General features: G+C 41.3%; 2 protein-coding genes across 2 annotated transcripts; one reads left to right on the top strand and one right to left on the bottom strand.

Annotated features, from left to right (window-relative positions):
- Positions 1 to 11,814: 11,814 nt before the first annotated feature.
- On the bottom strand, positions 11,815 to 12,300 carry LOC119646452 (ATP synthase membrane subunit DAPIT, mitochondrial). Its single transcript, XM_038046902.1, has 3 exons — positions 12,178 to 12,300; positions 12,045 to 12,120; positions 11,815 to 11,967 (listed from the first exon to the last, which is right to left on the bottom strand). Exons 2-3 carry the CDS (start codon positions 12,117 to 12,119, stop codon positions 11,896 to 11,898), a joined length of 147 nt encoding a protein of 48 aa, XP_037902830.1. The 5' UTR covers position 12,120; positions 12,178 to 12,300; the 3' UTR covers positions 11,815 to 11,895.
- Positions 12,301 to 12,441: 141 nt separating this feature from the next.
- Positions 12,442 to 14,196, top strand: LOC119646451 (high mobility group protein 20A). Its single transcript, XM_038046901.1, has 3 exons — positions 12,442 to 12,824; positions 12,879 to 13,038; positions 13,526 to 14,196. Exons 1-3 carry the CDS (start codon positions 12,632 to 12,634, stop codon positions 14,145 to 14,147), a joined length of 975 nt encoding a protein of 324 aa, XP_037902829.1. The 5' UTR covers positions 12,442 to 12,631; the 3' UTR covers positions 14,148 to 14,196.
- The last annotated feature ends 7,566 nt before the right edge of the window (positions 14,197 to 21,762 follow it).

Below are 21,762 nucleotides of genomic sequence, written 5' to 3'. Positions count from 1 at the left end.
CTCAGACCCTCTACCAATTAGTAGTGATCACGAATTAAGCTCCTTTTTGCGAAATTCTCAATATTAACGGAGATATAAGCGTTTAAAGTTTTTCCCCAGATTCCTCCAAAAATCAGAAATTTTCCTGGCACCTAGACCCCACAACCTATATACCATTTTGAAGCTCAGACCCTCTACCAATGGTATGATCACGAATTAAGCTCCTTTTTGCGAAATTCTCAATATTAACGGAGATATAAGCGTTTAAAGTTTTTCCCCAGATTCCTCCAAAAATCAGAAATTTTCCTGGCACCTAGACCCCACAACCTATATACCATTTTGAAGCTCAGACCCTCTTACCAGTAGTAGTGATCACGAATTAAGCTCCTTTTTGCGAAATTCTCAATATTAACGGAGATATAAGCGTTTTAAAGTTTTTCCCCAGATTCCTCAAAAATCAGAAATTTTCCTGGCACCTAGACCCCACAACCTATATACCATTTTGAAGCTCAGACCCTCTACCAATAGTAGTGATCACGAATTAAGCTCCTTTTTGCGAAATTCTCAATATTAACGGAGATATAAGCGTTTAAAGTTTTTCCCCAGATTCCTCCAAAAATCAGAAATTTTCCTGGCACCTAGACCCCACAACCTATATACCATTTTGAAGCTCAGACCCTCTACCAATAGTAGTGATCACGAATTAAGCTCCTTTTTGCGAAATTCTCAATATTAACGGAGATATAAGCGTTTAAAGTTTTTCCCCAGATTCCTCAAAAATCAGAAATTTTCCTGGCACCTAGACCCCACACCTATATACCATTTTGAAGCTCAGACCCTCTACCAGTAGTAGTGATCACGAATTAAGCTCCTTTTTGCGAAATTCTCAATATTAACGGAGATATAAGCGTTTAAAGTTTTTCCCCAGATTCCTCCAAAATCAGAAATTTTCCTGGCACCTAGACCCCACAACCTATATACCATTTTGAAGCTCAGACCCTCTACCAATAGTAGTGATCACGAATTAAGCTCCTTTTTGCGAAATTCTCAATATTAACGGAGATATAAGCGTTTAAAGTTTTTCCCCAGATTCCTCCAAAAATCAGAAATTTTCCTGGCACCTAGACCCCACAACCTATATACCATTTTGAAGCTCAGACCCTCTACCAATAGTAGTGATCACGAATTAAGCTCCTTTTTGCGAAATTCTCAATATTAACGGAGATATAAGCGTTTAAAGTTTTTCCCCAGATTCCTCCAAAAATCAGAAATTTTCCTGGCACCTAGACCCCACAACCTATATACCATTTTGAAGCTCAGACCCTCTACCAATAGTAGTGATCACGAATTAAGCTCCTTTTTGCGAAATTCTCAATATTAACGGAGATATAAGCGTTTAAAGTTTTTCCCCAGATTCCTCCAAAATCAGAAATTTTCCTGGCACCTAGACCCCACAACCTATATACCATTTTGAAGCTCAGACCCTCTACCAATAGTAGTGATCACGAATTAAGCTCCTTTTTGCGAAATTCTCAATATTAACGGAGATATAAGCGTTTAAAGTTTTTCCCCAGATTCCTCAAAAATCAGAAATTTTCCTGGCACCTAGACCCCACAACCTATATACCATTTTGAAGCTCAGACCCTCTACCAATAGTAGTGATCACGAATTAAGCTCCTTTTTGCGAAATTCTCAATATTAACGGAGATATAAGCGTTTAAAGTTTTTCCCCAGATTCCTCCAAAAATCAGAAATTTTCCTGGCACCTAGACCCCACAACCTATATACCATTTTGAAGCTCAGACCCTCTACCAATAGTAGTGATCACGAATTAAGCTCCTTTTTGCGAAATTCTCAATATTAACGGAGATATAAGCGTTTAAAGTTTTTCCCCAGATTCCTCCAAAAATCAGAAATTTTCCTGGCACCTAGACCCCACAACCTATATACCATTTTGAAGCTCAGACCCTCTACCAATAGTAGTGATCACGAATTAAGCTCCTTTTTGCGAAATTCTCAATATTAACGGAGATATAAGCGTTTAAAGTTTTTCCCCAGATTCCTCCAAAAATCAGAAATTTTCCTGGCACCTAGACCCCACAACCTATATACCATTTTGAAGCTCAGACCCTCTACCAGTAGTAGTGATCACGAATTAAGCTCCTTTTTGCCGAAATTCTCAATATTAACGGAGATATAAGCGTTTAAAGTTTTTCCCCAGATTCATCTAAAAATCAGAAATTTTCCTGGCACCTAGACCCCACAACCTATATACCATTTTGAAGCTCAGACCCTCTACCAATAGTAGTGATCACCAATTAAGCTCCTTTTTGCGAAATTCTCAATATTAACGGAGATATAAGCGTTTAAAGTTTTTCCCCAGATTCCTCAAAAATCAGAAATTTTCCTGGCACCTAGACCCCACAACCTATATACCATTTTGAAGCTCAGACCCTCTACCAATAGTAGTGATCACGAATTAAGCTCCTTTTTGCGAAATTCTCAATATTAACGGAGATATAAGCGTTTAAAGTTTTTCCCCAGATTCCTCCAAAAATCAGAAATTTTCCTGGCACCTAGACCCCACAACCTATATACCATTTTGAAGCTCAGACCCTCTACCAGTAGTAGTGATCACGAATTAAGCTCCTTTTTCCGAAATTCTCAATATTAACGGAGATATAAGCGTTTAAAGTTTTTCCCCAGATTCCTCTAAAAGTCAGAAATTTTCCTGGCACCTAGACCCCACAACCTATATACCATTTTGAAGCTCAGACCCTCTTACCAATAGTAGTGATCACGAATTAAGCTCCTTTTTGCGAAATTCTCAATATTAACGGAGATATAAGCGTTTAAAGTTTTTCCCCAGATTCCTCAAAAAATCAGAAATTTTCCTGGTACCTAGACCCCACAACCTATATACCATTTTGAAGCTCAGACCCTCTACCAATAGTAGTGATCACGAATTAAGCTCCTTTTTGCGAAATTCTCAATATTAACGGAGATATAAGCGTTTAAAGTTTTTCCCCAGATTCCTCCAAAAATCAGAAATTTTCCTGGCACCTAGACCCCACAACCTATATACCATTTTGAAGCTCAGACCCTCTACCAGTAGTAGTGATCACGAATTAAGCTCCTTTTTGCGAAATTCTCAATATTAACGGAGATATAAGCGTTTAAAGTTTTTCCCCAGATTCATCTAAAAAGTCAGAAATTTTCCTGGCACCTAGACCCCACAACCTATATACCATTTTGAAGCTCAGACCCTCTACCAATAGTAGTGATCACGAATTAAGCTCCTTTTTGCGAAATTCTCAATATTAACGGAGATATAAGCGTTTAAAGTTTTTCCCCAGATTCCTCAAAAAATCAGAAATTTTCCTGGCACCTAGACCCCACAACCTATATACCATTTTGAAGCTCAGACCCTCTACCAATGGTAGTGATCACGAATTAAGCTCCTTTTTGCGAAATTCTCAATATTAACGGAGATATAAGCGTTTAAAGTTTTTCCCCAGATTCCTCCAAAAATCAGAAATTTTCCTGGCACCTAGACCCCACAACCTATATACCATTTTGAAGCTCAGACCCTCTACCAGTAGTAGTGATCACGAATTAAGCTCCTTTTTGCCGAAATTCTCAATATTAACGGAGATATAAGCGTTTAAAGTTTTTCCCCAGATTCCTCTAAAAGTCAGAAATTTTCCTGGCACCTAGACCCCACAACCTATATACCATTTTGAAGCTCAGACCCTTTACCAATAGTAGTGATCACGAATTAAGCTCCTTTTTGCGAAATTCTCAATATTAACGGAGATATAAGCGTTTAAAGTTTTTCCCCAGATTCCTCAAAAAATCAGAAATTTTCCTGGTACCTAGACCCCACAACCTATATACCATTTTGAAGCTCAGACCCTCTACCAATGGTAGTGATCACGAATTAAGCTCCTTTTTGCGAAATTCTCAATATTAACGGAGATATAAGCGTTTAAAGTTTTTCCCCAGATTCCTCCAAAAATCAGAAATTTTCCTGGCACCTAGACCCCACAACCTATATACCATTTTGAAGCTCAGACCCTCTACCAGTAGTAGTGATCACGAATTAAGCTCCTTTTTCCGAAATTCTCAATATTAACGGAGATATAAGCGTTTAAAGTTTTTCCCCAGATTCATCTAAAAGTCAGAAATTTTCCTGGCACCTAGACCCCACAACCTATATACCATTTTGAAGCTCAGACCCTCTACCAATAGTAGTGATCACGAATTAAGCTCCTTTTTGCGAAATTCTCAATATTAACGGAGATATAAGCGTTTAAAGTTTTTCCCCAGATTCATCTAAAAGTCAGAAATTTTCCTGGCACCTAGACCCCACAACCTATATACCATTTTGAAGCTCAGACCCTCTACCAATAGTAGTGATCACGAATTAAGCTCCTTTTTGCGAAATTCTCAATATTAACGGAGATATAAGCGTTTAAAGTTTTTCCCCAGATTCCTCCAAAAAATCAGAAATTTTCCTGGCACCTAGACCCCACAACCTATATACCATTTTGAAGCTCAGACCCTCTACCATAGGTAGTGATCACGAATTAAGCTCCTTTTTGCGAAATTCTCAATATTAACGGAGATATAAGCGTTTAAAGTTTTTCCCCAGATTCCTCCAAAAATCAGAAATTTTCCTGGCACCTAGACCCCACAACCTATATACCATTTTGAAGCTCAGACCCTCTACCAGTAGTAGTGATCACGAATTAAGCTCCTTTTTGCCGAAATTCTCAATATTAACGGAGATATAAGCGTTTAAAGTTTTTCCCCAGATTCCTCTAAAAGTCAGAAATTTTCCTGGCACCTAGACCCCACAACCTATATACCATTTTGAAGCTCAGACCCTCTACCAATAGTAGTGATCACGAATTAAGCTCCTTTTTGCGAAATTCTCAATATTAACGGAGATATAAGCGTTTAAAGTTTTTCCCCAGATTCCTCAAAAAATCAGAAATTTTCCTGGTACCTAGACCCCACAACCTATATACCATTTTGAAGCTCAGACCCTCTACCAATGGTAGTGATCACGAATTAAGCTCCTTTTTGCGAAATTCTCAATATTAACGGAGATATAAGCGTTTAAAGTTTTTCCCCAGATTCCTCCAAAAATCAGAAATTTTCCTGGCACCTAGACCCCACAACCTATATACCATTTTGAAGCTCAGACCCTCTACCAGTAGTAGTGATCACGAATTAAGCTCCTTTTTCCGAAATTCTCAATATTAACGGAGATATAAGCGTTTAAAGTTTTTCCCCAGATTCATCTAAAAGTCAGAAATTTTCCTGGCACCTAGACCCCACAACCTATATACCATTTTGAAGCTCAGACCCTCTACCAATAGTAGTGATCACGAATTAAGCTCCTTTTTGCGAAATTCTCAATATTAACGGAGATATAAGCGTTTAAAGTTTTTCCCCAGATTCCTCAAAAAATCAGAAATTTTCCTGGTACCTAGACCCCACAACCTATATACCATTTTGAAGCTCAGACCCTCTACCAATGGTAGTGATCACGAATTAAGCTCCTTTTTGCGAAATTCTCAATATTAACGGAGATATAAGCGTTTAAAGTTTTTCCCCAGATTCCTCCAAAAATCAGAAATTTTCCTGGCACCTAGACCCCACAACCTATATACCATTTTGAAGCTCAGACCCTCTACCAGTAGTAGTGATCACGAATTAAGCTCCTTTTTCCGAAATTCTCAATATTAACGGAGATATAAGCGTTTAAAGTTTTTCCCCAGATTCCTCTAAAAGTCAGAAATTTTCCTGGCACCTAGACCCCACAACCTATATACCATTTTGAAGCTCAGACCCTTTACCAATAGTAGTGATCACGAATTAAGCTCCTTTTTGCGAAATTCTCAATATTAACGGAGATATAAGCGTTTAAAGTTTTTCCCCAGATTCCTCAAAAAATCAGAAATTTTCCTGGTACCTAGACCCCACAACCTATATACCATTTTGAAGCTCAGACCCTCTACCAATGGTAGTGATCACGAATTAAGCTCCTTTTTGCGAAATTCTCAATATTAACGGAGATATAAGCGTTTAAAGTTTTTCCCCAGATTCCTCCAAAAATCAGAAATTTTCCTGGCACCTAGACCCCACAACCTATATACCATTTTGAAGCTCAGACCCTCTACCAGTAGTAGTGATCACGAATTAAGCTCCTTTTTCCGAAATTCTCAATATTAACGGAGATATAAGCGTTTAAAGTTTTTCCCCAGATTCATCTAAAAGTCAGAAATTTTCCTGGCACCTAGACCCCACAACCTATATACCATTTTGAAGCTCAGACCCTCTACCAATAGTAGTGATCACGAATTAAGCTCCTTTTTGCGAAATTCTCAATATTAACGGAGATATAAGCGTTTAAAGTTTTTCCCCAGATTCCTCCAAAAATCAGAAATTTTCCTGGCACCTAGACCCCACAACCTATATACCATTTTGAAGCTCAGACCCTCTACCAGTAGTAGTGATCACGAATTAAGCTCCTTTTTCCGAAATTCTCAATATTAACGGAGATATAAGCGTTTAAAGTTTTTCCCCAGATTCATCTAAAAGTCAGAAATTTTCCTGGCACCTAGACCCCACAACCTATATACCATTTTGAAGCTCAGACCCTCTACCAATAGTAGTGATCACGAATTAAGCTCCTTTTTGCGAAATTCTCAATATTAACGGAGATATAAGCGTTTAAAGTTTTTCCCCAGATTCCTCAAAAAATCAGAAATTTTCCTGGTACCTAGACCCCACAACCTATATACCATTTTGAAGCTCAGACCCTCTACCAATGGTAGTGATCACGAATTAAGCTCCTTTTTGCGAAATTCTCAATATTAACGGAGATATAAGCGTTTAAAGTTTTTCCCCAGATTCCTCCAAAAATCAGAAATTTTCCTGGCACCTAGACCCCACAACCTATATACCATTTTGAAGCTCAGACCCTCTACCAGTAGTAGTGATCACGAATTAAGCTCCTTTTTCCGAAATTCTCAATATTAACGGAGATATAAGCGTTTAAAGTTTTTCCCCAGATTCCTCTAAAAGTCAGAAATTTTCCTGGCACCTAGACCCCACAACCTATATACCATTTTGAAGCTCAGACCCTCTACCAATGGTAGTGATCACGAATTAAGCTCCTTTTTGCGAAATTCTCAATATTAACGGAGATATAAGCGTTTAAAGTTTTTCCCCAGATTCCTCCAAAAATCAGAAATTTTCCTGGCACCTAGACCCCACAACCTATATACCATTTTGAAGCTCAGACCCTCTACCAGTAGTAGTGATCACGAATTAAGCTCCTTTTTCCGAAATTCTCAATATTAACGGAGATATAAGCGTTTAAAGTTTTTCCCCAGATTCATCTAAAAGTCAGAAATTTTCCTGGCACCTAGACCCCACAACCTATATACCATTTTGAAGCTCAGACCCTCTACCAATAGTAGTGATCACGAATTAAGCTCCTTTTTGCGAAATTCTCAATATTAACGGAGATATAAGCGTTTAAAGTTTTTCCCCAGATTCCTCAAAAAATCAGAAATTTTCCTGGTACCTAGACCCCACAACCTATATACCATTTTGAAGCTCAGACCCTCTACCAATGGTAGTGATCACGAATTAAGCTCCTTTTTGCGAAATTCTCAATATTAACGGAGATATAAGCGTTTAAAGTTTTTCCCCAGATTCCTCCAAAAATCAGAAATTTTCCTGGCACCTAGACCCCACAACCTATATACCATTTTGAAGCTCAGACCCTCTACCAGTAGTAGTGATCACGAATTAAGCTCCTTTTTCCGAAATTCTCAATATTAACGGAGATATAAGCGTTTAAAGTTTTTCCCCGGATTCATCTAAAAGTCAGAAATTTTCCTGGCACCTAGACCCCACAACCTATATACCATTTTGAAGCTCAGACCCTCTACCAGTAGTAGTGATCACGAATTAAGCTCCTTTTTGCGAAATTCTCAATATTAACGGAGATATAAGCGTTTAAAGTTTTTCCCCAGATTCCTCCAATAATCAGAAATTTTCCTGGCACCTGGACCCCACAACCTATATACCATTTTGAAGCTCAGACCCTCTACCAGTGGTAGTGATCACGAATTAAGCTCCTTTTTGCGAAATTCTCAATATTAACGGAGATATAAGCGTTTAAAGTTTTTCCCCAGATTCCTCCAAAAATCAGAAATTTTCCTGGCACCTAGACCCCACAACCTATATACCATTTTGAAGCTCAGACCCTCTACCAATAGTAGTGATCACGAATTAAGCTCCTTTTTGCGAAATTCTCAATATTAACGGAGATATAAGCGTTTAAAGTTTTTCCCCAGATTCCTCCAAAAATCAGAAATTTTCCTGGCACCTAGACCCCACAACCTATATACCATTTTGAAGCTCAGACCCTCTACCAATAGTAGTGATCACGAATTAAGCTCCTTTTTGCGAAATTCTCAATATTAACGGAGATATAAGCGTTTAAAGTTTTTCCCCAGATTCCTCCAAAAATCAGAAATTTTCCTGGCACCTAGACCCCACAACCTATATACCATTTTGAAGCTCAGACCCTCTACCAATAGTAGTGATCACGAATTAAGCTCCTTTTTGCGAAATTCTCAATATTAACGGAGATATAAGCGTTTAAAGTTTTTCCCCAGATTCCTCCAAAAATCAGAAATTTTCCTGGCACCTAGACCCCACAACCTATATACCATTTTGAAGCTCAGACCCTCTACCAATAGTAGTGATCACGAATTAAGCTCCTTTTTGCGAAATTCTCAATATTAACGGAGATATAAGCGTTTAAAGTTTTTCCCCAGATTCCTCCAATAATCAGAAATTTTCCTGGCACCTAGACCCCACAACCTATATACCATTTTGAAGCTCAGACCCTCTACCAATAGTAGTGATCACGAATTAAGCTCCTTTTTGCGAAATTCTCAATATTAACGGAGATATAAGCGTTTAAAGTTTTTCCCCAGATTCCTCCAAAAATCAGAAATTTTCCTGGCACCTAGACCCCACAACCTATATACCATTTTGAAGCTCAGACCCTCTACCAGTAGTAGTGATCACGAATTAAGCTCCGTTTTGCGAAATTCTCAATATTAACGGAGATATAAGCGTTTAAAGTTTTTCCCCAGATTCCTCCAAAAGTCAGAAATTTTCCTGGCACCTAGACCCCACAACCTATATACCATTTTGAAGCTCAGACCCTTTACCAATAGTAGTGATCACGAATTAAGCTCCTTTTTGCGAAATTCTCAATATTAACGGAGATATAAGCGTTTAAAGTTTTTCCCCAGATTCCTCCAAAAATCAGAAATTTTCCTGGCACCTAGACCCCACAACCTATATACCATTTTGAAGCTCAGACCCTCTACCAATAGTAGTGATCACGAATTAAGCTCCTTTTTGCGAAATTCTCAATATTAACGGAGATATAAGCGTTTAAAGTTTTTCCCCAGATTCCTCCAAAAATCAGAAATTTTCCTGGCACCTAGACCCCACAACCTATATACCATTTTGAAGCTCAGACCCTCTACCAATAGTAGTGATCACGAATTAAGCTCCTTTTTGCGAAATTCTCAATATTAACGGAGATATAAGCGTTTAAAGTTTTTCCCCAGATTCCTCCAAAAGTCAGAAATTTTCCTGGCACCTAGACCCCACAACCTATATACCATTTTGAAGCTCAGACCCTCTACCAATAGTAGTGATCACGAATTAAGCTCCTTTTTGCGAAATTCCCACATATTTTTTAGGAGAAAACTTGAAAATCTGAACCAAGAGGACGATTTTACCGAATTCCATTGAATTGCCAATATATCAGAAATCATCACCTTTTTAGTAAGATCATTTAATGCTTTTCTGGATCTTTGTGAGTTGCTGAATTAGGCCTTTAGGTATTATCATTGACTTTTTAGATACCCTGTATATTGATTCATCGATACATGAAGGGCCCATATTTCAAATTATAGGTTCCAATGTATAGAACAAGATTTTCATGGTGACTGTCCGGCAAAGTGCACACGCAACCCCATCAAAGTTTTTTTTTTTCACTGCTTATCCTTCCTGGTGGCCAAACAGTAGTATAGGTCCCAGGCATCAAGTCGTCAGGAGCCGATGGAATTACAGTCGAATTGGTTAAATAAGGAGGCGCCCAATTACACCAAGTGGTTCATCAACTGATGCCCAAGGTATGGAACATCGATTCAATGTCTGACGATTGGCGACGAGGCATTATCTGTCTCATACATAAAAAGGGAGATATCACATAGTCCAGCAATTATAAAGGTATCACGTTGCTACCATCTATAAGATATTCTCCTCTATCTTGCTAGGTCGGATAGCCCCATACGCTCAGAATATCATTGGCCCATACCAAAGAGGCTTCAACTCTAGGCAAATCAGCAACAGATCAGATGTTCTCTCTGTTGGAATATGGACACCAATTGCACCATCTATTCATCAACTTTAAAGCCGCCTACGATAGCATAGCCAGAGTAAAACCGTACACGGCCATGAGAGAATTCGGTATCCCGACGAAACTGATAAGACTGACTAGGCTGACCCTGACCAATGTGTGATTCCAGATAAAAGCGGCAGGATCACTCTCAAGACCATTCGACATCAACAACGGTCTACGACAAGGGGATGCGCTATCATGCGTCCTCTTTAATCTGACCCTGGATAGAGTGATCCGTGATGCTCAGGTAAATGCGAGGGGTACGATCCCCTTTAAGTCCATCCAACTACTGGGCTATGCTGACGATATCGACATCATGGGAAGAACGACCCGAGACGTACAAACTGCCGTCGTCCAGATCGAGAAGGCGGCGCGAGATTTTGGGTTGCCCATCAATGAAGGCAAGACAAAATATTTGGTGGCAACGTCAGCACCGAAAACTAACCAATCAACAACATGAAACCGCACTGGTCAAACGGGAAGAATAAGGATAGGAGAATACAACTTTGAGACCCTTGATAATTTCTCCTATCTAAGGTAACAGCTACGGTGATGAAATCCGCACACAGTTGTTGTCAGCCAACAGAGCCTATTTCAGCTTACAAAAACTGTTCCGCTCGAAACGTCTCACCACATGGTCAAAGCTCTTACTGTACAGGACAATGATCTTGCCAGTCCTCGTGTATTCCTCAGAGACTTGGATTCTTAGCAAGAAGAATTGCGAACTCTTGGCCGCGTTGAAGAGAAGAATCCTCCGAAGAATTTTTGGCCCCCTACATGAAGATGGACGATTTCGTAGCCTACATAACGACGAAGTCTATGAGCGATACCATGACCGTCCGGCTGTGGATAAAATTCGGCTCAATAGGTTACGGTGGGTGGGTCACTTAATCCGTATGGATGAAGATGATCCCACCCGGAAAGTCTATAAGGGCAATATCTATGGTAGAAAAAGAAGACGAGGCAGACCCTGCCTAAGATGTAGCGATGGCATAGGTCAGGACGCTGCTTTTGGGGATATCGAATTGGTGGACCTCGGCGCAAAACCGGGATGTCTGGAGTTCCTTATTAAGGCCGGCCTAGACCAGTTACCGGTTGTTGCGTCGTTGATGATGATCCTTCTTTATCGAACACATCTACAACTTTTCTTTCACCCAAATATTATACATGCTCTGCAGTGCAAACGGAAACATCGGCAATGATACCAATGTGTTAGCGCGGTCCATCTCGAGCGATAAAGAACCTCCGCGAGCAACCTGACGGTCAAAATACCTGGGGCTATGTTTGCGAAACGCAACCATATTAAAAGAAGCAAATACACATTTGATATCTTTTATTTCACATCCTTAAATTTTAGGGTTTTGCACATTTAAGCTTCCTACTTCCAAAATAGACTAATTCACTTCTTCTTGGGTTTCATGGTGGCGTACAGGATCAGGAGTCCAATTGTCGCATAAGTCGCTTTGGCAACCTGTGAAGGAAGGAATAAGAAATCTTGGTAAATCGTTCTTCGTTACGTAAGGCACTGATGGCCGAAATGCGACTTACGTTGGCTCGGCCGCTCATTGTGGTGCCGTTGAAGATTTTCGACAATCCAGTTAGCTTTGCTTCTTCTCCAGCCATTCTAGAAATGTTATTAAAATATATAGTACGGTCTTAGCACTGCAAAAGAGAAAATTACTTGAAATTGGTTTTCGGATAGACGTACGGGGCACCGACTGACAAGTTGAGGTTATCCTGTAAGTGGAAAATGTCAAATTTTACATAAGATTCAGTGATACCCAAACTAGGGAGGCGAGTGAGTTTGTTTCATTCTAGTTTCTGACCTCGAAACCCGTCTCCAATATGCGGCATTTAGTTGTGTTTTATCTTTCTGAAAGTGAATAATGAAATTAGAGGAGATTTTGGGGACTAGTGAGTACGTCAAAAATAAACATTATATTTAATTTGTTTTTGAAAATATCACAAAGAATCCTATTGCGAATAGAAAGCAGCACTAATTCCATCCATTGTGAATACCCTGTTTGAGTGCAAAGTGTTGTTTGCGCTGGGGATTCGCCGATATTTAAAATTATATTTTGGGGATTAGTTGAGTGAAATATATTTAGTTTTATGAAATAAAAATTCAACTGGCAATGGATAAAAGTGATGACGAGAAAAAAACTAAACAAAATGAGAAATCTGATGAGAAAAGCGAAAAATCATCGAAGGAGGCTGCCCCGAGTGCCGTCAAAAAGAAAAAGCGAAAAAACCAACCGCAGGATGAGAAGAAGATAAACAAGAAAAAAGTAAAAAGGGAGGAAGGGGCTCCAAAGCTACCCTTGACTGGTAAAATGTGTACTTTCTGTTTTCAAACAATCATGCTGTAATGATATTTCCTAGGATACGTACGTTACATGAACAAGCGCCGGGACGAACTCAAGTTGGAGTTTCCTGACAAAACCGCGATTGATCACACGAGAATCATCGCTGAAGAATGGAATGGAATGTCTGACGAGCTGAAGAAACCCTTCCTGCAGGCGGCCGAAGTCGACAAGGAACGGTAAGCATCCACTGAAAAATCTGTTAGCAATGGCTCGGTTGGATTTGGCAGCTGCCAGTGGAATTTCTAGATAAGATCCTACGTCACGGGAGGAAGTGCAAGTTTGAAATACGGTTCACCTTTCTGCAGAAATTTAAGAGGTTTTTATAAGCAATTAGCAGGAAGTTGAGTCAGTTGCGACCCGTTCAAGTTTGAGGTGGATTTCGAATATATTGTCGTTGCAAGTTTTTCGCGGTTCATTGAATTTTTGCCGACATCAGCAATAACCTCATTTTCGCGTTTTCCTTTATGTGTTTTGTTAGCCTATACCGCATTTTCTATGCAATAAAATATTCTATCATATCCAAGCTAGGACCCTTCCTCCTATCGTGACCAGTGAGTTGGGCGTCAATAGCTCAAAACCCATTGCTAGGAGGCTTTTCGCCATTGCTCGAACTCTTTTCTCTATCTAATCTGCCAACCCGGTAATAACAGTGTCTATTTTCAGCTACAACAAAGAAATCAACGAATTTAATCGCTCTAAATCCGAGCGCCAGAAAGTCGAAGATTCCCGCGAATGCACCCCGCAGTCCACGGGCTCACGTAACTCAAACGCAAGCCACGACAAAAGTTCTGTTCAGATGAACGGCAACAAAGATACGAATTTGATCTCATCTACTCCAATGTCGGTGATTCCGAAACAATTTCGGCGTAACGGCGATCAAGGCATTCCAATTTTCACGGACGAGTTCCTCGAACATAACAAATCGGTTGACTTGGAACTGCGGGTCCTGCGCAAATCCAACGTCGATTATGAACAGCAGAACTCGGTTCTGGAGAAACACATTGAAAACATGCGATTTGGCGTTGAGAAGATGAACTCTGAGAACGCTGAATTGCAGGAGAAGAACAAAATCCTCGAATTGTATCTTAAGAAGCTGAAGCACAAGCTGATTCAGTCTTTGGGATCGTTGTCGCTTCCCAACGAGCCCCAGGGCGCCACTGCCGATAATTTCGAGAAATACATGGCGGAGTTGTATTCAATGGCGACGTCCAACTCGCATGGACCGGCTTGTCTTAATAAGGCGAAGGATATTGTTAGGAAGTTGGACGTGCAGGTTCAATTGTAAGACTTGGAAACATAAGACTATGCTAATAAAATTATTAAACATTTTTATACATTATGCCTTTCATCTCTCGTCTTTTTTTCTATGATTTTGGGGTTTCTTATATATGGTTGCGATTTATTCCTTGGTGGAGTATAGCGAGTCAATCACACTTACGCGCACCATCGTTCGCTCTAGCTTCCCCCCATGATTTCTTGAGATGCCTGCACTTCTTCTCTACTGTTCTGCGCCAAATACTCTTGGGACGACTCACCCATCGGCCATGTTGAGAGAGTGGCTTCCACATCATGACGTAACCAGCAGTGCGATTGTCGCTCCTCAATATGTGGCCTATCCACTGCTAGTTTCACCTTCCCATCAGAACCCCAACAATTATTGCTCTTCCCAAATCCAGAACCATTTAGTCAAGGTCCCTGATCAGGTAAGAGAAGAAACAGGTGTCATCAGTGTAGTCGACGTGTTTGAGCAAAGATATCATCATCCATTGAACTCCACCTCGCTATGGAACTCAAAATTCTCTGAGATTTTACCTCGTTGCATATTTTTGCTACGATAATAGTTATTATTTCCTCGACTTCTTGCGTAGAGCATTACACTCCCCGTTCACGCTATTTAAAGCTTAAGCGAAACTGACGAAGAGCAGGTGGAACGCTGACCTAAACTCTGCACACTATTCAACAATGATCCGAAGGGTGTTAATGTGGTCGGTACAGGAGGATTCAGAGTGGAAACCAGTCTATTCTTTGTCGATGAAACTTTCAAGATGTTCTCTAATGCGTTCCAGGATTATTTTAGCTATAATCTCTGCGACGGTAGAGAGCACGTTGTTACCCCTTCAACTGTCACACTCAAAACGTGTACCTTTCTTTGGCATCTTAACGATCATCGCCTTCCACTCTTTGGAAAAGGTGTCCGATTCCACAGATTTCTGTACGAGTGGAAGTAGCAGATCTGAAGTAACTGCAGGTGCAGCGATAATACTTAAACAGCAGGTTTACTTCATTTGAGTGCATTGACGACCGAAATTATTTCTCTTCTGCTTGGAGGAATAGTTCCTATCCAAATGTTATGGTGAACCGTGGTGAAGTGTTTTTTCCACTTCTTCAGTTGTGCGTCATCATGGATGAGAAGTCGAACGATAACGTCCTTCACAGGACCATCGAAAGATTTGGTATTACATGCAAGTTTTTTTGGTTGCGTTCTGAGACAACTTCCGCTTCCCTCGCCAGCTAAACAGCAAATCCCCTTTTGTCACAGTGTACCCTACGTTGAATTTCCCGTGATTTCGCTTGGTATGGAAGTTTGAGCATTTCAGGCCCATTATCACTCGCAGTGGTCAATAGAGCCTTCAGCCCCTTCTATTCATCCATCCGCTTCCAGGATTCCGAAGTAAACCAGATCTTATAATGGCCCTTTGATGGCCGACGAACTGCATAGCGCCAGAGAAGAGAACATCTTTGATGGCGGCTCAGGTGGGTTACTCAGTGTAGTACATTGCCAATGGTTTGGGAAGAGGGAGAGGAATACTCTCAAGGGTCCCACTATCTTACTTCGCTTAGGCCCCTAATGTTCAGCTTATACCGTTGGAACTTCCGCTCGAGTTGGAGAAAGCGAGCATTCTGAGGGCCCTCGCTACCATTGTCGAGAAGCTTGCACACTTTCCAGAAACTAATCATAGTCCGTTTTTGATAGCCAAAGGTCGTAGCCGTAAGGCCAATCCCTATAAAAGGCGCTATTGACGTTTCGGTAGCAATAAAGTTTCAAAGTTAGTTTAGTCGCTTCTTACGAACAGTGAAGAATTTGAGTGAATTGAATTTTTGTGTTCCATTGATTTCCAATAAACTCGAACCTTTTGTGATGCTTTGCATTCATACAATCGAATTTGACCTATTCGATTTCGTGCCGAGTTTATCTTCTTTAATGGAGAAACATTTCGAAATTTTTCTTCCATCCGTCTTCTCTTTTTACATTTAATTATGGTTGACGAAAATCTTAGAGAGATGGGAACCAGAGGTGACACCCAATGCACAAGCAGAATCGCAAAGTTTGACTGCCGTACCGAGGGCTGAATGGCCCCAGGGGTTAAGATGTGACCTTCAGTTTCAAAGGACTTTGTTTCGGAGAAAAAAGTGCTCTCGCGAGATCAACTTGTTTTCCCCGCTAAAACAAAGGTACACAAATATGATAAATTCTAAAACTCAAAACCTAAAGCAAAACAAAAGCAAGAATAAAATCTCGATAATGACGATCGAACCTGGAGCAACCCTGAGCTCATCGATAGAGAATCTGAGCCTAAACACAAAGTGGGGAACAATCCAATTGGTTACAATCCTTAACGAACGAGCCGAAGCAGTCCCCTTCTATCAGCACTCCTGACTTTCGATTTCAGTCGGTGCAACCTGATGAGATTAAAGTTTTTTCCATAGGTAAGGACCTGTCTTCGGGCAGGAAACATTCTCCAAACCCAGCTCTTTGCCTGAAAAAGCTGTAAATAGGGTTCGGTTAGTAAAGGCTAAGACTTCATTTGTAGCCACGGTTATCGAAGTCGATGAATGAGTCCTGAATGACGACAACAAATCATTCGGTTACGATACTGAGTAGTGCGAACAGCTTTAAGGACTGCATCCTCGCAAGGTATTAAGTTTTGCTTTCAGTAGGTATATTGCCTAAAATTTTACGGCTAAATTTTGCCAATGAAAGCACGAACAAGATGTGTCTCTGAGTTGCCATTTTTCCCCCCATAGGTTGGCTTGGTTTGGGGCTGTCACGTTACTAGTGTCGGCTCCTAAAGCCATTGAAGGTGACGTGCAGCATCTTCACCTGATGCGTACATATGGTGCCATATTTCTCAAATAAATTTGCAGCATTGTAAAGCGACGACTGCATGTACCACTCTTTAGATCGATAGCTGCAAGACATTCACATATCTCATTCAAGAACCATGCGTTGTTCGTGGGGAAGTGAGGTCCTTAAACTTCTGACATGGTGATTTATTTTATGCCAATGGAACTGATAGACCCCGCTTCTGCACCCTGGTTCCAAAAAAACCCCAAGCTATCTTGATTAGCGATCAACTTTATGACGATACTACAATGGCCAAACTACCACTAAAAGTTAACCGGGAGATAAGGAGATTTTCTGATGCACTGTTACTAGTAATAAGGTAGCTTACAGACTGGCTCGTCAAGGGTCTGGATCCACAGTGGTTGATCCAGAGTCTCTTTTTGGCATTAGGCTAGGTATCCACTGTCAAGTTGGAACGGTGAAATTGTAAGGATTTGAACCGCCGAATGGAAAAATTTGAACTGTTGCTCGCAGGCGAAAGTCTTTGCAGAAGAACACGGTGCCGCTAGAGCGGTATTTTGTTGTCCCTTAAGAAGTGGGATTTGAAATCCCTAGTAGGGCTTTTAACGGAACAGTGCTCCTAAACTATTACATGGAAAATAATCGGGTAGTGGTCTCAGCTATATGTAGCCAATATGTGGAGGAGGAGGAGGCGGCCCTGCACTTCATATGCAACTGCCCGGCTTCCTCAGATCTTAGACGAAGATGCCTCGGTCAGATTTTGTTTAACGAACATCTGCGCATTCTCTGCCTCTGGAGAATGTTCTCAGTCAGAAGCCTACGAATGCCGCACGCGGGAGGCCATTTAAAAGGCGACTTTCGGGGATAGTACAATGGGTTTAATAAAAGACCGGAGTGGTGGGAGTTGCGACTCCACTATTCCACGCCATTGTGACCAATACCTCCTTCTAGAAAGGAGGCACATATTGCAAGGTATATTGTGTTGGTTCAGCGACAAACAGGCTGAGATGCAGGTAGATCGATCTCAACGTCCCAATTTCGTGATTCCAAAAGTAGCTATTAGTTTAGCGTGTAAATTGCTTTAACGTCATTGGCTCGCAAAGTTCGGTTATTCGCTAAGGAAACAGTTTTTATCTGTACAGGTCACGTCTGCCGTAATCTAGAAAGTGTGAGCTAGCCATAGTCACTCAGCCAAACCTGTACTATTTTCAGGTTAATTGTGAAATTTCTTCCAACTCCACAGCGATTAAGATACTCTTGGCACGTCTGTGTCAAACTTGGATAGCTAAGATGGAAGTAAGATCATTGAAGTAAGTAAGGAAAACCCGAATGTATGAAGTGAACTCATTTCTAAATTGTTTATTAATAGGAGTTATGCTAGTTCCTCTAACAAAATGAATAAAGTTAAGGTATCGTCTTCTTGTTTGCTTGCCATCTCTCGACAGAGAAAAATATTCCGGTTCACAGTAGCGTGTGTATGTTCCAGCTTGCGCAGATATATCTTTTCGGTTTACCTGTGCAGGTTGATCTCAAAGGTATACCATAAAGTGTGTGCTGGGCCTCACAAAGGCAACCTACTAATAGCGAACTTTATGCTTCATAAGTATTGCTCCATTACCCACTAAAAACCGCCCCGGTATCTTCAGCTCCACCTCGTGGGACCACCATTTAGGTATTACCTCTCGGCACCCGCGCTTCTGCTCTTTTTGGCTTCCTTCCTTTTTTCTTTATTCAGCAACTTCGATTGCATTTTTACAATTGCGTCAGTTTTTCTTCGACTTTAGTATCTCCACAAGTATGTTCTCCGGGCTCATTCCCTGCCCTACGCTTGGTTCTCTTCCCCGTTGTGAACATCCCGTATGCCACTGCATCCAGCACAAATCGGTAAATCATCCAACTCAAAGCGATACAGGTACTCCATACAGGAACTATCGCGTCCCATGAGGGGGTAATGTGGTAGCTGGTCTTCCCATGTTTTCACTCATGTTATGCGCTAATGTTGGGAATGAGCCTGTGCATCTAGCGACTCTTGGTAGTCTCGTTCCATATACGTTCCCAGATAATATACAATCGCCGCATTACTGCGTTTTTAGGCCCCCTCCATACGTATTGCATGGTAAAATACACTCATTTCTTCTGCCACTGCCAGTGCTGCCTGGTTCTAAAAGCGCTGCAAATCCTCAAACTCGTAACCCGGTAAATCGAATCCACCTGCTTCCTTCTCTGAGAGTTTGCAAGTGCCTTCGTCCACACAGGTGACGCGTAAAGTAGAATGGATCTAACCACTCTGGCTAGAAGCAATCTTGGACGGTATTTTGGTCTACCAACATCTGGCAACATTTTTGCAAGTTACACGGTGGCACTAGCCGCCCTAAAGCTGAATTTGGCATCAATTATCACCCCTAGATATTCGATAGCCGGGTTCGAGAAGACTTCCGCTTGCACAGTATTTTTTATCTAGGGTTCGTTATTAAGACCGCTTCCGTATTCTCCTTCGTCAAGGTCAGCCCGGCTCTTCGGTGGGTAGGCCCCCCCATTCCCTAGTTATTTTACTGTATCAACTGTAGCCAGGTCATCGGCAGAGCTGACAACCGTGGTCTTTTCTTGAACGGAAAGAACAAGCATTCTATTATACATGACATTGCACAGCAGGGGACCTAGCACCGAGTCCTGTAGTACACTCCATGTAATGATGTGCTCTTTGGGGCCCTTATCCGTCACGTACTAGAAAGTCCACTCTAGGAGGTAATTCTCGACCAGATAATATCCAGGACTTATGTTCGCCAAAGTCCCTTCAATTTGTTCTGGTTTGTGCAGTTAAATCCGTTTTTGACATATAACGAGCTCAGGGCGGCTTTTGCCAGATTTACCACCATGTTTTTTGGATTCACTATAGAGTGGGCACACGGAATGAAAATGGGTAGCAGTCTGTTGTAGATGACTCTCTCCACCATTTACCTCATTATAGCCAATAGACAGATCAGGCGATATGATGCTAGATTTCTAGCTAACTTATTGGGTTTGGGAAGCAACACTACCTTTTGATTTTTCCACTGAACAGGGAATATTTCTTCTTTTAGTGTTAGTGAAACGTTGGGGCTATTTTTCACAGTCAGCTTCAAAACGTTATGGATGACATTTAAACCTGTGGCTTTGTTATCGCAGATTATACCACATATTTCTCGCAGTTTCTCCTCCGTCACTGGAGGTATCACGCACTCGTTAAACTGAACTACTGTTTGCCTCCCGATGTTTTATTGGTGAGAAAACAGAATGACAACAACCTTTTTCAGAAGACGCCGGCAGGTCATCTAAGGTACTTTTCGCAGGTCATTCATTACCACAAAACCACAAGTTGAGGTTTATATCGGCATGGTCGTACAACTGTCCAAACCAGTACTTTCTGCTCCTCTGAATGGCCACTTTTGAGCAGCCCTACAGTTGTCTGTGTTCTCTCTGTCGACCGTCGCTACCGGGCTTTCACCTAAACCACTAGCCTGCTTACTCTGCTCGCAAAGTTGCGATTTCGTTGTTCCACCAGTAGGTGAGTTGCCTACCCGTAAGCAGCTGCTTTCTGGGTACGGTAGAATTGCTTGCTTCCGTCACCTATCAGATAATTTGCATGACTTTTCTTTGGCCGTACCAGGGATATGTCAGGCTTGAGGGGATTAGGGAATGTGTTCCCCTCAACAGCTTTCACCGTCAACCCGGACAATCCCTCGGTATTCCTCCAGAGCTCTTTTCTGGAATCGATTCAACCTGGATTTCCTTGCTGATTGCCTGGTGGTCACTGTGTTTATAGTTTGGTTAAAGTAAAGCTAACGTATGTCAGATTCAATATAAACCTTTAGGCTCTGAAAGTGTATTAGGTCTCGACATTTGCGAGTATCAAGTCTAGCGCGCGAATGCTCCAAGCAGAACACGTCCTGTCACATTCGTTGCCTGATTCAAGAGCCCATGTGTCAACGTCCTCTCGCGCCCAGAACCAGAGCGGTCAGCATCTCCTTTTACTGGTCAGTTGAGGAGCTGGGTAGATCACAGCAGTTATGTGTGTGCGTTTCTTTTACTTATGCTCTTATGAATGCATCCTTTGGATGCTCTACTATTTCCTGGAGGGCTTGCTTTCCGCGAGCCTACAGATCTGCTTGGCTCGTTTTGTCTTTACCCCAAATACCACCATCGTTGCGATATAGCTCACTGATTATGGCCACATCGTTGTTTCTCTCACGGATGCCTAGCAATGGTTAAAGTTGATTTGCATCAACCTGATCTGCGACTTGCGTTGTATTCCGAACACTTACTGCTGCTTGGAATGTGCCGATGGTCCACAGTAAGCAATTTAGGGCAGCTCCACAGTCCATGCTGATATGGCTTTCCGTTTTACATCTCCTAACGTTGAACTGTTTTTTTCAAGGCCTAGCGAACCTCCTACTTTATGCTGATCTCAACTAGATTTTTTTAGACTTTAGTGACCTCTGGTCTACTAGAACTTATTTCGGCTTCTTGTTCTGAATTCGCTAAGGTCTAATATATGATTTCCATTCCGGGACCGCTTAATGCGGCTAGCATTATCTCCCAAATTGGTGAGTTCGGGGTCCTGTATTCACTCTCCTGAGAATTTCAGCATATTATCCTTCACTACCTTTGGAAATTATGATAATATTCAGTCTTATCTTCCTCCGACCCCTTTTCCTCCGAGTGTCCATGTTTCTCCAGGCTTCCACAACCTTTTTGAGAGATTCATTCCATCCATTGGGAGATCCACTACCAGGTTGATGCGCGCATGTGCATGCATATAACACATCCGCCGATC

Source organism: Hermetia illucens, chromosome 1 (genome assembly GCF_905115235.1).
Source record: "Hermetia illucens chromosome 1, iHerIll2.2.curated.20191125, whole genome shotgun sequence".
Taxonomy (NCBI): Eukaryota; Metazoa; Arthropoda; class Insecta; order Diptera; family Stratiomyidae; genus Hermetia; species Hermetia illucens.
Note: the sequence above shows the minus strand (reverse complement) of the source record. Positions and strands in the feature narration are given on the sequence as shown.

Coding starts and splice junctions, on each gene's coding strand:
- LOC119646452 (XM_038046902.1), bottom strand. CDS start 12,119: ATGGCTGGAGAAGAAGCAAAGCTAACTGGATTGTCGAAAATCTTCAAC. Junction 11,968..12,044: donor CAATGAGCGGCCGAGCCAAC/GTAAGTCGCATT, acceptor CTTCCTTCACAG/GTTGCCAAAGCGACTTATGC.
- LOC119646451 (XM_038046901.1), top strand. CDS start 12,632: ATGGATAAAAGTGATGACGAGAAAAAAACTAAACAAAATGAGAAATCT. Junction 12,825..12,878: donor TCCAAAGCTACCCTTGACTG/GTAAAATGTGTA, acceptor GATATTTCCTAG/GATACGTACGTTACATGAAC. Junction 13,039..13,525: donor GCCGAAGTCGACAAGGAACG/GTAAGCATCCAC, acceptor GTCTATTTTCAG/CTACAACAAAGAAATCAACG.